Source organism: Patiria miniata, unplaced genomic scaffold, assembly GCF_015706575.1.
Source record: "Patiria miniata isolate m_02_andy unplaced genomic scaffold, ASM1570657v1 HiC_scaffold_3, whole genome shotgun sequence".
NCBI classification, from domain to species: Eukaryota; Metazoa; Echinodermata; class Asteroidea; order Valvatida; family Asterinidae; genus Patiria; species Patiria miniata.
The window spans coordinates 43,936,768-43,953,963 of NW_024037069.1; the positions used below are offsets into that span (position 1 = coordinate 43,936,768).

General features: G+C 40.4%; 2 protein-coding genes across 2 annotated transcripts in view; both read left to right on the forward strand.

The window, feature by feature from the left end:
- Nucleotides 1-936: 936 nt before the first annotated feature.
- On the forward strand, nt 937-16,056 carry LOC119738800 (cytochrome P450 3A29-like). The gene is made up of 14 exons (XM_038213761.1): nt 937-1,141; nt 2,688-2,790; nt 3,208-3,260; nt 3,791-3,887; nt 5,126-5,242; nt 5,631-5,719; nt 6,282-6,427; nt 8,229-8,356; nt 9,092-9,247; nt 9,619-9,839; nt 10,740-10,877; nt 12,417-12,516; nt 13,067-13,129; nt 14,238-16,056. The coding sequence occupies exons 1-14, from the start codon at nt 1,032-1,034 to the stop codon at nt 14,313-14,315; spliced, it is 1,599 nt and encodes a 532-aa protein (XP_038069689.1). The 5' UTR covers nt 937-1,031; the 3' UTR covers nt 14,316-16,056.
- LOC119738799 (cytochrome P450 3A29-like) overlaps nt 959-17,196 on the forward strand; it is a 36,053-nt gene continuing 19,815 nt past the window's right edge. Inside the window, exon 1 of the mRNA XM_038213760.1 lies at nt 959-1,031. The gene's annotated coding sequence lies outside the window, so the exon portion shown is untranslated. The remainder of the gene's footprint in view (nt 1,032-17,196) is intronic.

The window sequence follows — 17,196 nt, forward strand, 5'->3', positions numbered from 1 at the left end:
AGCCTACCGAAGTTTATACTTACGTTTTAACAATATTTGTTTGTATGATACTCCAAAATATGAGGATTTGTATCATAGAACATACTATACGTATTTTTGGTATTATTATGGCCGACAAATATCAAATGATAGTAAAAATTATAACTGTAGATATAGGCTTATATAGGCCTACAGTTTTAAAATTCTAACTTCTTGAAGGCATTTGGCAATTCGGAAGCTTAGAAGATATGCCCATGTTGAAGAAATTCTAGAGATCCATTTTTGTTGAAGTTGGAAATAAGGTATAATACGTTTTTCCCAAGAGAATAATGGTTTTAAAAGGAACAGAGATTATAAGCGAATTGTTCACTTGATTTATAAATACATTAAAGTGTACGCGTATACGGTAGTTGCACTTTTAGTGAGCAACGACCCTTAGGCTTGAACTTATTAATCAAAGTAAAGTTTTCGATGATCGCGATTCAGACACGTTTTGCGGACAAAATTGTGTAGACCAGTAACGTCATGTGCGTGGACGATTGAGTCAATATGATGTAATCCTTAATCCCACGGTGTCCCCCCCCCCCAAAAAAAAAAAAAAAAAAAAATGTTGGCCGAATTTATCACGTCGTATGACTCATTTTGATCCATCATTGCATCATTGCATCATTTCGATCCATCATGCAGTTTACCCAAGAGATTAATATCCAATGTCCAACGTGGCATATTGTACAACCGATTACATGTATACTCTTTCTAGTCTCATACATCAATATAATAGCCTTTCGCCAAGACGGTCAGCTGCGAAGCTGCAAAATGGCCAAACGACTGGAGCGAAGACCAATCTAGCCTATGCTCTCCGTTCCAGTTCAGTTTAATAATGCAAATAATAATGGCGTTAAGCCACGATGGCGGCCTTGACGAAAGGCTACATTATATCTGAACTGACTACAATCGGAGCATCAACACGAACAGTCCTACAGTATACATGTACGTAGGTCAGTTGCAGTACTTGGACCTGCACTACACTAACTGGCAATTATTACAACAACATGGACGCGGCAGACTCGGCAACACCTGCAGTTGGGGAGGGCTGGCAACCGCCTCTATTTAGCACATCAACATGGCTTCTGATCATCACAGCCTGTGTTCTCCTATTTGTGTAGGTTGAATATTTTGAAATATACGATAGCTCCATGTTGGGCCGCGCGTGCGATCGAAATGGGCCTGTGTACGTGTGGCTTTCAAAGTTTCATTTGTATAGTAGTGCCTGCATGTGTAATTGTAGCTGATGGTTCCGGTTGTCAAATACATGTTTGTTTGGTTTGATGACTTTGATCATGTAGCTCCATGGTTTGATACAGTACATCAGTACGCACCTGTATGCGTGTGTGATACATTGTATATGCCCATGTCCTCGGCATACATGTAGGCATTCAAAAAGCACCTGTACGTACCTGTAGTACTAAATACAATGAAATCGTCCTGATCCTATACCTCCATGTATGTGTGCGGCAACCAGCTGCTGAGCCTATCACGCCCCCAAAGGGTGGACAGGTCTTTTTTCACCGGACACCTGGCCTCTGTACAATATGCAAGGGCGTCAATCACTTTTTAAAAGTGGGGGGGGGGGGGGCATTTTGTTGGCCGGAACTTATGCGAAGCGCCAAGCCATAACGGCGTGGGGTTCGGGGCCCGCCTAAGGGCCCCTACATTTTTTGGAATCTAGACGCTCTGTGGTGCGATCTGAGGCAATTTCTGATCACTTTAACGAATTTTGTGAGCAAAAGATCATAATTTAAACATAATTTTTAAGTTTCTGAGCTATTGAATCATATTATGTATGTAGGCTATTTTGTTGGAGGGGGACAAAAAAATTGTGAGGGGGGGGGGGACAAACGATATGATATCCCCAACTTGCCCCCCCCCCCCGTCTCCCACCGATTGACGCCCATGGTAATATGAAAAAGGTAGAGGAAGGCTTTATATTAGGTGATCGTGACTTCTTCAGCCTAAAGCAGAGTTCTATCACTTCTATTAAGGTCAAAAGAAAAGTCTCTGGTTTCTGGTCTGCGCGCGCGTCGCCGTAGCCATGCGCGTCGGCAAAATTAAAAATATATTTTTTTTTCAATGTGAGATGATGTCTCAAAACCGCCAAACCGACTGGTTTGATTGGAATCCTGCTGCTGCACAATACATTTTAACGATGATGCGACCGCGAATTCAATTGACATCACGGCAAGTTTTCACACTGCTGTTTTGCAAAAGTTGAGCGCATTTCAACTCCGGCGAATTTTGCTGCGAATGTCTCGATCATGACGTCAAATTCGCTTCTTATTTGCGCATATTCGCGTAATATTATGTTACAATCGATCGAGCCCGCCCCGGGTGACAGGCGAAGTGAACGATGAAGCCGGTATCTCAGACTTACTGACCAATATTGCTTTAAAACACGAGAAAGACGATCCAGTTACATGTACAATGGGGAGTCGACAGCCAGTTCAAATTTAACAAATAAGCAAACGCCAAAACGAATTTGTGACGTCAGGGTAAGTTTTCGCGCTGCGATTTTGCAAAAATATGAACACATCTCATGTCAACTCCGGTGAATTTCGCGTTATGAACCGGCCTTTATTATACCTGTGAAAGAACCACTAAATCGTAGCATCGATTTAAAACAAAATCAACATGTTGATCCTTATTGACAGCTACGATTACTGGAGCCATCATTACCTGGCAAGATTGGGTATTCCTGGAGGAAGCTCGAAGCCGTTTATCGGTAACACCCTGGACTTCTTTTTCAACAAAGAAGTGAGTGAAGTTATGCACTTCAATGTCAAAGCCTGCAGAGAATAATGATAAAACTGGTTTGCCTTTTACTAGGATTGATGAGGGACAAGAGACCAACTTAACATTATATGGGAAATGATAAAGCAGTGCCTTCTTGGTCTGAATGAGGAATTCCAAAATAGGGGGGGGGGGGCGCTTTGCAAAACCGGCCATTATGCAAGCGACGCATTATGTGCCCATTTTCAGAGATTTCTGATATGAACAAGGAATATGAAAACCAAGCCCCAAAACTCTTACAAATTGTAGTTGTAATACAATGCGTATTGCAACTACAATTTGTAAGAGTTTTGGGGCTTGGTAGAATGAAAAAAAACCCAATGAAATGGTTACTGTAATAACCAATAACAGTATGAAGTTGAAAATTTGCAACCGTTTCAGGGAATACAAGGCTACCATGAGAAGTGCTTTGCCCGCTACGGAAAATTATTCGGGTAGGTTATGCATAATGCAGGTTCATGATTTTTTTTCTGTGTGACTTTATCTATCTCTGTGCAAATTATGCAAATGAGCTTAACGGTCCCATATTACCTGCACGTACCTTATATACAACTGACATTCATGACCGTATACGTGTTGGTATCACGGGTAGTGCAGCTTTTTAAACAAAGAAAGAAACTCTAAGTTTTTCTCGAGTAGATAATGGTTCCTCAATCTCCACTATTATGAACTCGAGGCGACTTAATGAAGAAACAAACATACATCAGAAATCCCTCTTTGAAAACAATAGGCGGCCTATGAAATAATGAACACAAACATTTGGAAGATTGATCATATGAGTTTCTCAAAACCCAAACAGTCTTAAAGTGAATCCTCTTTTCCACATATATCCGAATTATAGCTCTTAAACATTGTCTCTTCTGTCAATATACAAGTTGTATCATATCATTGAAAAATCTTACTTTGGTTTGTTTCATGTATTCCTCGATATTATCGCCCGTTGATATGACATTATTTCTTGTAGTTTTTATCTGGGCTGGCGCCCTGGAGTGGTGACTGCAGATGTCGATCTGGTCCGATTATTGTGCATCAAGGATTTTGCCAGTTTCACAAATCGGAGGGTGAGTAAACGCACTAGAAAGTCACTTCTGCACCAACATTGTGAAAAAAAGGTGCCTTTTTTTTGGAGATAAGATAAAATCGAAGGGCGCTATTTGGTTTAGCTATTACAATTTGGCGAACTTCAAAACCAAATCAGATAGTGCCGTCAATTGTGTCCACCATGTCTAAAATGTTTTTATTATTTCCTCCAAAATGGCCGCCAGACCGGGCGATTTTTCAAAATGGCTGCATGCCAGTTTTTTTTTTTAAATGGCCACCACTTGGACACAGGAAATGGCATGTCAGCTTTATATGGGCTAGATGCAACAGACGAAGAGGCCAAAATAATGCCAATGTTAAAAATTAATCATTTTTTTCGGTTAAAAAAAAGGGAAAAAAGGAGGCTGCCTCCAAAAAGGAAGCGGGCGGGGACGCTAATTTTTGTTTTTTTATTTGGCCTTATGACACGTGGTGGGTGATTCGTTTCAAAGACATGTCTGTAAAATAACCACAATCCCATTAGGGATTTATACTTAAAAAAAAGTTGTTCAATAACAAATTGCATTGTTATAGCGTGTCTTCGATACTGTAATTTCATTAGTCTCGAACGGCCACATTATCTAGTCCATAAAAATAACCGTTTACTTCATATACACTGCGTTGTGTATGTATGTATGTAAATTACCTCATAATTATGTACTTGCGTTGCACAATTATTGTTTATGCTGCTGCATGTGATGTGGCGTTTTAACCACCTCGTGGTACATAGCACTCCGGCTTAGCCTAAGGTGCTATATATGCGTCCCTCAGGTGTTAAAAATGCCATATCCCACACCAAATTTTCCTTATGAACATTTGTTTTGGTAACTCCTCGATTCAATGCATGAGGGGAACGCTGAGGCCGGGTCCCGTACTTGCTTCGAAACTCGTCTGTACGCCCTGCAATTTGTCGAAATTTCAAGCACGGAAATTACTTCCATATTACTAATTACGGGAAATGTGTAATTTGGGAGACGTTCCCAAAGACTTGTGCGCCCAACCTTTCCGTCTTTAATGTCACATAATCCCAATTTTACCTTATCCTACCCCCACGAATTTCGGTATATGAATTGGACGACAAGCAATCGATCAAGCAAAATGTTGCCTCCAAATATAGGAGCTGTGACATTACGGAGACATTGAAATGTCTTCCTAATGTCCGGTGTCTCCCTAAGGTACCATCATTAACAGGTATACTTATTATTTGTTGGCACATCAGAGGCAGCCGATTGACAACAAGCCATTTCACAAGGCTTTGCCTGACCTGAGAGATGACCATTGGAAGGACGTGCGGGGAATCCTCAGTCCAACATTCAGCGGCTCCAAGATGAAGCTGGTAAGTTGTCGGGTCAAAAGTTGAGTATTTCTGGCCCGGTGAGGACCAGACTAGAGTCATCTTCGTTCTTCAGTGACACATTGACTATCACTTGTGAACCAGACTAGTATATTTTAATATACATAAAGTTGTATATGTCTAAACAAAATAATTGTTTGTACTGGAAAGGTTACATTATTTTCGTGATCCTTTGTTCTGACATAAAAATATCCAAAACTAGGCAGGTTTTAATAAAATAGTTGCTTGCCCCACCACTCTGCGTTTGTACTTGACAAACGCGAACATCTAGTTTGTTGCGAGATTACCACACTCTGTCAAACAGATGTTTTGTGAACTCTCTTAGAGATTTGTAAAAAGTGCGTGATGATCTTTGCTTTGTCCTGTTCAGATGGCGCCACTCATCAACGATTGCCTCGATCCTATGATCAGGAAAGTTGCTAAACACCACGAAGAAGGCAAGAGTTTACAGATGAAAGAGTAAGTTGACTGTTCTAGAATCACATAAATGAATGTACGGTATTTATGTATGTATAAATAATGATTTTTCCCCAGGTACCTTTGTCAAAGACAATAAGAAAAATCAATTTTCTCCTTAGTGTAGCTGGGCCAAAGTACTTCCTTCATGTCCTGACACTCACTTTTGGTTTCTTGTCTATACTTTTTGTACATTTTGGATCAATTCTTGTCTCTTTAAACCAACTCTCTACATGAAAGTCTAGTGAGTTTTATTAAAGTGAAGTTTAATTTGGGAATGTTTGAGACCATTTTGTCTTAAGTTCCCAAATCACGCTGGGGTAAAAATAACCCAAACGCTAGGAACGCAGTATGACAGTGACACAGCTCAGGTCAATAGACCCTGTGCGCGGAGGAGGCGGTTTTAAATTGAAATGCAGTGACAATGAAAGTAATTTTCAAATCTATTCATGCGGATCACAGACTGAGGAACAAAGGCCCGTCCCCACTGAGGGCGCACAATGCAAGGGCTCTTTTTATTCGTCACTAACTTACTGTGGGTTTATTGGGCTCTCCTTCGTTCCAGTATATATGGTGGATATCTGATTGATGCTATCGGCAACTGCGCTTTCGGTCTGACTCTCAACTCGCAGGAAACTGAAAACGATCCCTTTCTCTTCAACGCCAAAGACATATTCAATTTTAAATTTAACTTCACGATCTTCGTTATAGGTAAGTACAATCTACGCCAATACAGTGCCAGATAATGAGGACGTAACTGTATTTGCAAAATTAATAGTATTGTACGTCAGTTCTGTGACTAATAGAGTTGTGAAGCACAGATATACTGCTTAAAGGGAAGATACAACATTTGCAAACATCAAAAAACGAAATGATCCAATTATCACGAAATACCTTACTGGATTGTTAGGGAATGACAGTCTAAAACATCCTGTAAAATTGTGGCTCCTGGTGTGCTGACATTTTCAAGAAATATTGTATTTTTCCAACGCTGGTCGGCCGACCAGCGCTGGAGAAAACTGGCTATTTTCAAAAACTACTCCATATTTCTTATATTTAGTTATTCCACATTTTCTTTGCAATTGATTACTCACCTGTGAACGGGTACAAGCCAGCTAAATTGATACTCTGACCGTACAATTCCCCAAAGTCTAAGTGGGGTCAGGGAACCAGACTACAAGAATATTACTGTTTTTGGGGGTTTTTTCCAGCATCTACAAGCCAAAAACGTAAAACAAGTCAGTTTAACAATATTTGCTAAAACATATAAATCCTCCAAATGTACTTAATTCTGAAAATTGCAGCAAAAGCCAATGTTGTGCATTCCCTTTAACAGGAAATATTTGCTAGACAAAAAAAAAGCTATCCAAAAACATATCGGATGATATAGAATTTTCGAGCATTGGTAATGTTATCTGCATACTCAGTAGCTCCACGAAACTGTGTCTTGAATTTGTAAGCAAGCCGACCTGGGGGGGGGGGGGGGAGCAGGAGGGGCACTTGCCCCCCCCCCAGATTTTTCACGGCCAAGAAAAGTGCCCCTCTCGTGGTTATTAATTTGCCCCCTCGAAATAAAAACAAAATTGCCCCTCAAACGCACACATGAAAGCATACGATCGCACTATAAATAAAATTGTCTCCTCTGTTGTTATGGAAAACTGCCCCTCAAAACACAAATGCCCCTCTCGCATTAACAAGATTGTGCACCTTCTCGAGATGGAAAACTACCCCTCGAAAGGACAAATACCCCTGTGGCAATAATCAAATTGTGCCCCTCTCCAGATGGAAAATTGGCCATCAAAACAATAGTGCATCTCGCGATAACTTCTCGAGATGTAAATGACAGTGCCCCTCGAATGCACAATTTTATTACTGCCCGGCTCGCAACATTAAAATTGTGCCCCTGTCATGGAAAACCAGCCTTTTAAAAAAAATTATAGTAAAAGTACTCCTCCTCACCCAAAAAAAATGCTCACTGAGCTGGTCATCAAAAGCAACAGTGCCCCTCTCGCGATAAAAACATGGTCTCTCTACATAATTTGTCAATTCATGGGCGGACCCAGACAGGTTACTGCCGAAGTCGGGGGCGGAGGGTGTGCGGTGAGCCCGAGGTCTAAGGGCGGATCCAAGGGGTGGGGGCAGTGGGGCCATTTCTCCCCCCCCCCCCCAACAAAAAAAACCACGAATCTATTTTTTTTTAGTGACGTCACAAAAAAAAGGCCAAAGATGGCGATTTCCGCCGTGAAACAATCGATGAGGAACGCCGAAAGGCCGCTTCATACTTCGAATGTGGATGCGAACGCGAAGAGAAAAACGTCGGAAAGCATTCGCTGCGAAATTCACCGGAGTAATGTGTTTTAACTTTTGCAAATTCACAACGCAAATACTTGCCGTGACTTCATAAATTCGCAAATTGCATTTGCTTTCTCATTGAGTAATCACCAGCCCAAACGGCAAGCACTGCTGGGCAGTATGATTGCATCATCTGCATACTGTTTTTGTTTTCCTGTAGTGTTTTTACCATTCCTGGCTCCCGTGCTGAACTATTTCGGTGCGACTACCTTCAGACGGTCAACTATGAATTTCTTTGAGAACATCATGGACCAGGCAGTGGAACTCCGGAGAAGTGGAGCGGAGCGGGTATAATGTCCCATCGGCCCATTCATATCCATTCAGGGACTTCACCTTCATTCCTTTTATTCCTGAACATCTTGTTACAAATTATTAACTACAATAATCGGCAGACTCCTTTATTTTAATGTAGTACATATTTGAAGTCTCTCTGTTATGTAGGACGTGATATTAGTTCTATACAAATTTCTCTCGATATCATCAGTGATAAGAGCCAAACGTAGCACACAAACTCCAAGACGGCACGAATGTTATAATATTTAACGGCTAATCATCAAAAGTTGAAATGAGCTCATATCAATATTTTCGACTTTTGCGAATGATGCATACGGTAACATACCATGAGCCTCACGAAGTATAGGAACCTAGATGCCATTCAAGCGGCACTTGATGCATGAATACAATTTCTACCGGTACATTATTAAAAAAAAAATAGAGCATCCTTCGGTGAGAAATGGCAAACGATACTCCCTCGGAAGTATGTCACAAGTCGTTCAAACACAAGTCAATTCACGGAATATATATTCAAATGATGATAGACAAAGTAGGCCTATCCCTGTTTATGTTTTTCATTCCTTGTACCCGTGTGACTGGACTTGTGAACTCACCCTGTATAAAGTTGTTGTGATTCGCTTGTGAATTGTGGTAGATAGACTCGAAAGCATCCGTCTGTCTGTTCAGAAAGGTTTGTTTCATTGCGTAGTTCTACCCGGTGGCGACATCTATTATTGATCCGTATTGCAGAGATTGGATTTCCTGCAGCTGATGTTAGACGCCCACAAGAAATCCGACTTGACGGCTGAAGACAAAGAACAGGCGACCGAGGAAGAGAAGTTGGAAGAGGAGCACCGCAAGCACATGAGCAAGAAATCCCTGACGATGGATGAACTCAAATCACAAGTGAGCGCATAGTATATCAAGAAGGGATGGGGAAACTAATCAGCACCCTACGCGCAAGGCATTTTAACTTAAGTTTCCCGAAAGTTATTCGAGGAAGCGCCTACTCTTATTTTCCAAGATTAACGTTCACTTTGTTCGACTGACACTGGTGATTAGATGTTCAGGAATAGATAGAGTGTAGCAATTTTCTTTTAAAACTCTCTTAATTTGACTGACTGAATTTCCATTCTAACTCGTCTCGGTCGTACAGTTTCATCAAGTAATAGATTATCATGTTGCAGAGATTAATGTTTTGTTCATCTATTACCTTTGTCATTGAATTGAAAGCTTGATGAGCTTTTTCCTTTTCTTGGGGGGTTCGTCTCGGACAGGGATTGGTCTTCTTCCTCGCCGGCTTTGAGACCTCCAGCACCACGCTGGGCTTCGCCTCCTACCTCCTGGCAACCAACCCGGAAGTTCAGGACAAGTTGGTGAACGAGATTGACACCCTGGCCCCCGGACGCGATGATGTCACCTATGAGAATATCACCAAGATGACCTATCTGGACCAGGTCATATGTGAGACGCTCCGAGTGTACCCTCCCGCCATCCTGTGCGTATAGCTACAATATCGTTTAGGTTTTTTGCACAAACTTAATCAACGTTTTTGGCTATTATTAAGTAATTCGTGCGTCACTTGTTTCGTATGTTGTTCCCGGCCTTACACTGTTTTCGTGTACCCTTTTCTGTGCCACCGTGCCCCACCCTAGCTGTCCAGCCTTTCTGTACTGCAGTTCCCTTTGTTAACACTAACCCTTGTTTAGCACTGCCCAAGCCAACCCTATTGACATTTCTTTTGTTAAACAGTTAAAGCGGAATTTGCATGCAATAACAACTTTTGATCCTCAATGATATCAATCCTTGCTGGCAAAAGTCTTTTCCAGTCCAAATTGCATATTAAACACCCATAGGGGTTGTACATTCGCTAATTTTTCGGTCCAGTGTTTTGTGTATTGTTTGTTTTAATAGTTGCGTCGTAATTTCAAACTTGGCTAATCTTTTTTCCCTGAAAACCCTCCAAAAAAATATGCTTACATACATTCTGTGTCAAGTTGTCATTTCAGTCAAAATAAATAAGAGACTGTTTTCAACATGCAGTTAAGAGTTCCCAGCCTATACATAAAGCAGGATTGACTGGCTGTGACTGTTTACGTAACTTGATACAGCTATGCATTGACTGTAGGTGATTGATAAGCCAGCTGTGCCTACCACTTGTTTGCTTTTGTCTGTTGACTGAATTTGACTAGTCACAGTTCTTGCTTGAAATATGATCTGCCTGTTGGTGACTATATTATGGAAGAGGATTGATTTTGTGACTGTCTGTGACTGTTTAGATAGCAGGAGTGTAAACGGCTTTCAGTCACAACGTGTGCCATCTACGACTGTGGCTTAAAAAAAGTACATATATCGACAGTGACTAACTGTCAGGTTTGTTGTTATGGCTGATCAACAGTACGGCCCGTGAGGCCAGTCGGGACTACCAGTATCAAGGATACACCATTCCTGAAGGCATGGAGATCGTCATCTCAGTCTGGCAGATCCATCATGATCCGGAGCTGTGGGAAGACCCGGACAAATTCGACCCCGACAGGTATGTACATCCAATCTTTTGTCCCTGTCATTATCATGGTCAAAGTCAATCACATACATTGAAGTCAACCAGACCCAAATCAAGTTCCGAGCTATGGAACAAAGGCATTCCTGTACGTAATTGTTTATTACCTCTGAATTGACTTGTGAAAAGACTTGCAATTCACTCATGACTCGATTTGTGGTGGGCTTGTAATGGTGTCGCACACTGCCGAGAGCTCGGACCTAGTTTGCTGTTTTCTAACCTCGGTATAAGTACTCGTCATCCGACTCATTTGAGACAGGTGCTCAGAGACGATTGATCGATCCTTTGCATTTAATATGCAAACGACGATTTTAACCCATCCTAGCAACTTTTATAGACCTGAGTCATAGTGACGTTCAGGCTTTGTTTACTTGAGCTGCGATTTCTTTTGGGAGTTTGTTGACTCTAGTCCCCACCTAGCTCCTACAAGAAAGTGCACATCTTAATGAAGCGTGACGTCATTAGGGCTATTAGTTTTCTCTTTCGCAATGTGGTTACAATGGTTAGCAATATATCAGCTATTTCGTCATGTTACTGAACATTTTGTGTGGCCTAGTGGTTTATGGTTCGTGGCTCATGACAAAAGGGTCAGGGGTTCAAATCCAGCTGCGCACCATAGATTCAAGATTCAAGATCCAAGTAGACATTTATTCCATACTCCTTTTGGAAAATAAGTCGATAATTAAAGAAAATAAGTACACAGGAAGAAAACAAAATCATTATATATCGAACATGTAATGAACAAAAGTAATGTACGTTTGGATCTAATAATACAATAAGACTTATGATCTATGTCCAAGAGAAAAGATGTTGCGTCCTTGGCAAGCTTCACCCCCACTTGCCCCTATCCACCCAAACGTATAAATGGGTACCAGCATTAGCTGGGAAGTAACCTGCCATGGACTAGCATCCCATATCTGAAATATTATCAGTCGTTTCATGCCAAGGAAACCAGAGGAAACGCCGGCCTGATGGGCTATAATTGGCAGACTTTACTTATACATTAAATCAGCCTTCTTTGGCGTAAATTGGCAGGATATTTGGTAACCTTGATGGCTACTACCCTTGCACCTACACACAGCTAGGCCTACATGTACCTTTTTCTGAGCTGTGGCCGCGGAAACCATTTCATTGAGCAGGAAATGTTGCTTCGAAAGTATCACTAGACTGGGAAGCAGTCGGAAGCGTCATACAGCATTTAAACCTTTGGCTACGAGGGCCTAACCTGCTTTTGCTAATGCCATTTGTTTTGGCTCAATATCAGTCAAAGAATTATTGACGTTGCAACCTTCACTTAGGCCTATCTGTCTCGAGTTCTTTTTTCCTGCTGCTGTAAGCTCCATCCTCGGCTTATTAGTGGCGAACCCCGGCCAAAATACTGATCAAGGTATTATGAATTTCCCTTGATGATAAGATTTGTTTAAAATAATGTTACCGAAGCTTTTCCCGATTGCTATGTTATCTGATAGTAAATTGATCTAACTTGAAAACGAATTGATTATTGTTTTTTCACAGGTTCACACCAGAGCAACGTGAGAAGCGCCATCCATGTGCTTGGATTCCATTTGGTGCCGGCCCACGCAACTGTATTGGAATGCGCTTCGCACTGCTGCAGGTTAGTTGTCAGGCTAATTAGAAATTGGAGTTAATCATTGTACGTCATCAAGCATTGCCAAGAAAAGGTCACTTTCAAGCTGAACGTTGGCCTCCTTGCCTTATTTCTTGTTCCTACAATTTACCGTTTTCATTGTCTACGTGCGATCCCACACAACATTCATGTGGAAGACTTGTGCAGGCATTGTGAATCGAAGGATTTGAGTCCTTGTAGTTTGGTGCAGAAAGACTGGTGCGCGAATGTCGACTTTTACCATAACGCGCTCTGGAAAAATTGCATTTTCTTACATTTTGGCGGCCTAGTAGTAAAATTTAAAATGTTGTTGTGCGAACGACTACTTTGTATACTGCACCCACTAAACATTTTCTTTTATAAACAAAATAGGCCTATTCGAATTATCATGTTTTTCAATTTTGGCCTCCTTTCTTGTTTTTTCTTGGTTGAGGAGTGGATCCGCGTTCACAAATAATAGGTCATTGTCTTTTAAAACTGTCACAATTCCGGTGCACACCAGTGCTTAATTCGTATTTTGATTTGCCTTGTTGAACAGACTAAAATGGGATTGGTTCGGATGCTGCAGAACTTCCGCCTGGAGACTTGTGAAGAGACTGAGGTAAGTTGAAGAAGGCTTGGAACCAGACTGATCATGACAGTCTTAAGAAGCATAATACTGTCGAGGAAAGCTCTGACAGTGAGAACAAGTTATATTTGTTGCCTAATTCACAAGCGTCGCAACCTGTAGTTTATTTGTTGCCTAATTAGAAAGTCACTCTCGTAGAATAGGAACACATGTATCAGTGTGGTTTAACACCTCAATGCCTCAGACACGGCGTCAGAATACGGCCAGCTCTTTAACTGTAGACATGCACACAGAGCACATGTGTACAGAACCACAGCTGTCATACTTCAGGGGCCATTCAGAATGTTCAATGTTTTAAAATTTCGACTTTTTTTCCAAATTATTTTGACCCACCCAACCACCCCTAATTTCGATTAATAGAAAAACAAAACATGTACATGTACATGAACTTGCATGTACATCATTACATCCCACTGGCGAGCCTGTGCGGGTTGCATGTCCTTTCGGGAAAAAAATGTACAGAACATACAGGGGACGACGTTTGAAAAGAAACATGCATCGCAATATCGGAACGCTTGCGCGTAGTTCAGGCAAGTCAAAAGATCAATTTTTTTTGGCTCTTTTTACATGAAAAGTGAATTTCGATTTTCATTTCTTTAGCTTGACCCACCCACCCACAATTTGGAAAAACAGTCGAAATTTTAAACACTGAAAATTCTGAATGGCCCCTAAGGTGCGCTACAAGCATCACAAAAGCTATATATTAAAGTTCCCTGCCATCATTCAAGTGGCCAGGTCGTCAGTCTGTAATTGTATACAGCCCAACTGTATGTCCTGCACGAATGCACATCCTGGTATATTCTAGTGCAAGTCAAATGCTTTGAGTATGAGTTACTGGACTTTTTCTTGGTTTTGTAACTTTAACTTATATCATTATCATCGGTAAAATCAGCTGATATATTGATACATAATAATTATGCGCGGTTAAGATCATCGGCGCATGCGCGTTCTCCGGCCTACACTCTGCTGAGCTGGGGTTACACGAAAAAAAAAATCATTTTTTTAAAAATCATATTTGTATGCTGCATGTGGTGATGTGCATTGGGGTAACTGGAAAATTATTTTGATCTTTTATAATTAGATTCCGCCAGTCCTCGGCAAGTTTGGATTCCTGGCTCCAGCCAACGGTTTCAAACTGTCGGCTGTTCCTCGATCCTAGGGACCTTATAAAAGGCTAGACGCTCAGCATTCGAAGATCACGTCAGAGCCGGAATTCTAACCTGATATGATGACACGTCCCACGTAATTCCTGAGTCAATGATCACCAGCTATTTGGTCAAATTAGACATTTTCTGAAGTATCATGGCTGGAATCTGATTAGTGAGCATCGATAGCTTTTGAATCTTTGTCATTGAATCAATGCAATGATTTGTTTTTAAGGAAACATGCAGTGGAAATTTAGCTCATCTTGTTTTCATGCGCATTACTAGACTACGTGTTGCAACAATACATACAAGATAATAATACTTGCTTTCATTACAAGCGACAAGAAAGTAGTAATTTTTGAATTATTAGGAGATCCTTTCATCAATACATGTTAAGAGGGCGCTATTTTGCTTTTGTCACACATGGTACGCCTGGTCAAAACTGCATATTAACAGTACAAAAAAATAGTTTTGAGTAAATATTGGCCATTACTATTGTCCAAACAAGCCGTTTGGCATGATAAACAAGTAAATGAAGAAAAGTTTGATCTATATTGATACACAGAGCTACAGATGCACTATTGTTCTGCCTTGAATGACATCACACTTTGGCTCATGAAGATGGACATTTTCTTTAGCATAAAAACTAAAATGTTGAAATTTCTCCCTGTTACTGCTACAAAGGAGGTGGAAAGTCATGGCAAGAGAGCTGTTTTAATGTATTTAAGTCATAAAAATCATATTCCTTTAAGTCTTTGGGGTTCGTAGAATTTTTTTCTGTTGGATTTTGTTCCTGACCTGTTTTTCGAGTGGCTGTGTATACTCATGAGAATCTATTTTACAACATCAAGCACTTTGCTTTTTGCATCATAAGACTGGATGCTTAAAAGTTGTTTGTTGTGTTGTGTTAATTGTAAACGAATGGAAGCTTAAGTAGCATCGAATCACTAACAAAATGTGAAAATTTGTTGAACCGCCATTTTAATTGGAACATCTTGTATCATGTTTATATTAAATTTTAGAGATGGAAATTATGTTAATGGAATTGTAACTCTGTCAATGCTGTTTTTTTCTTTAGGTACATTAGGCTTTACAATTTATTATAATCTGTACTAATCATAAGATGAATTGTTTGTAAGATGGAATTGCTATGTACATCAGATTTAAACCGGTCAACCGATCCCGTTAGCTCGGTGGTCAAGTGGTAAGACATCTGCTCTAGAAAGCAGGAGGTCGGTTCGAGTCCCACCCGGGTGATTTTTCCAACTTTCACTCGGGAGGTAACACACTGAGAGTGTTTATACGTCATTGAAGGGCGAAACCTAATTTGATTTATAATCTGTCCAAAAAGGGGCGTATTTTCCGATCCCCGTGGGGTGGGCACAGTGAAACTCGTCTTGTGGCACTGATCTGTTCATCCAACCTGGGTTGAGGAAAACCGACCAATAGCTCTACCATCGTGTAAACCCAGCACACCAACTTAAGTCGTGCTTAAATTCTAGATCTGGAATTTCAAGAAGCAAAATTTATAAGTAATCTTGACTAGCTATAGGTAAGTTTGAAAAACCATTACGAATCACAGTCATGTAAATCAAATGACACCGTTTTTTTAATTTTTTTTTTTATTGAATACAAATCTTTGCTTCTAAAATGGCTCTACTACTGTAAGTTACTACAATAAAGGTAAAAAACACGGTTATAAAACCTTTAATAATAAAAACAATACTGTACAGTAATCGTTTCCTAAAATCATAATTTGCCTGATTGTGTTCTTAGGTTGTGTCGAAGCATATAACAGCATTCGAAATGGACTATTGGCAGCCACGAGAGCGGGATGGGAAGAAAAATGGTGTTGATTGCATTTTGGAACTCTTCAATTGTAAAAACAATCTGTGATATTTTTAAGATACATGTATTTGGAAAAAATATCGGCTATGCTAGGTAATGGGTATTTTGTGAAACAGTAGTGTTACATTTTATACTAGATGAGCTTATTTTAATTTGCACTTCCAAATACACAAAACGAAATTAGAGATTCGCTTAGGTTGAGTTACAAATTAAACGCAGGGTGGTATCGGGCAAACAACTATTTCATTGTTGTGAATAAATGTCAGAAAAGACAAGAAATCAACAAATTCAGTTATTTCTATAGTAGAATCATTTGTTTTTAATTTGAAGGTAAAAAAGCAGACACCATGTTTTTGTTGGTTTTTTTATTTTATAATTTTTTTATGCACTATAGGCCTACATTTAAAGGGACACTAGGTCCTGGAACAGCGCGCCCAATTGGGCTACAAAACGCGCTTTGAACGAAATGATGTTAATCGGAAATAACATTTTAAAGTAGGATATAAACATCCACACAACTATCCTTTCAAAACTGGGCGTTTTTGTGTTATTCCTGTATTTTTCGTGCGAGAGCGAATTTTCCCATGGGACGGTGAATTGGTCACCATGCAGCATGGGATTTTTCCCATGGGTTTTTTTTCCCATGGGAAATTTGATACGGATCTTTTCTCATGAATGGTTTCCTATCATTTCTCAAAAGACTCAAAATTGCTCCACTTGGTATTTGTCAGCAACAACTTTCTATGATTGCGTTTTAACCCTGTGTGTGCTATTCACTAATATAGGTATAGAGCACATGCATCACGGAACTCTGGTTGGGGTAGTTTTCCCATGGTTTGATGTCCATGAAATCCCCATGTGTTCCCATGGTGTCCATAAAATTCCCATTGTGTTTCCATGGTGTTCATAATTTCCCATAGTGTTCCCATGATGTCCATAAAATCCCCATGGTGCTCCCATGGAGCTCATAAATTCCCATGGTGTTCCCATGTTGTCCATGCAATCTCCATGGTGTTCCCATGGGTTTTCCATGATCATGAGCATACA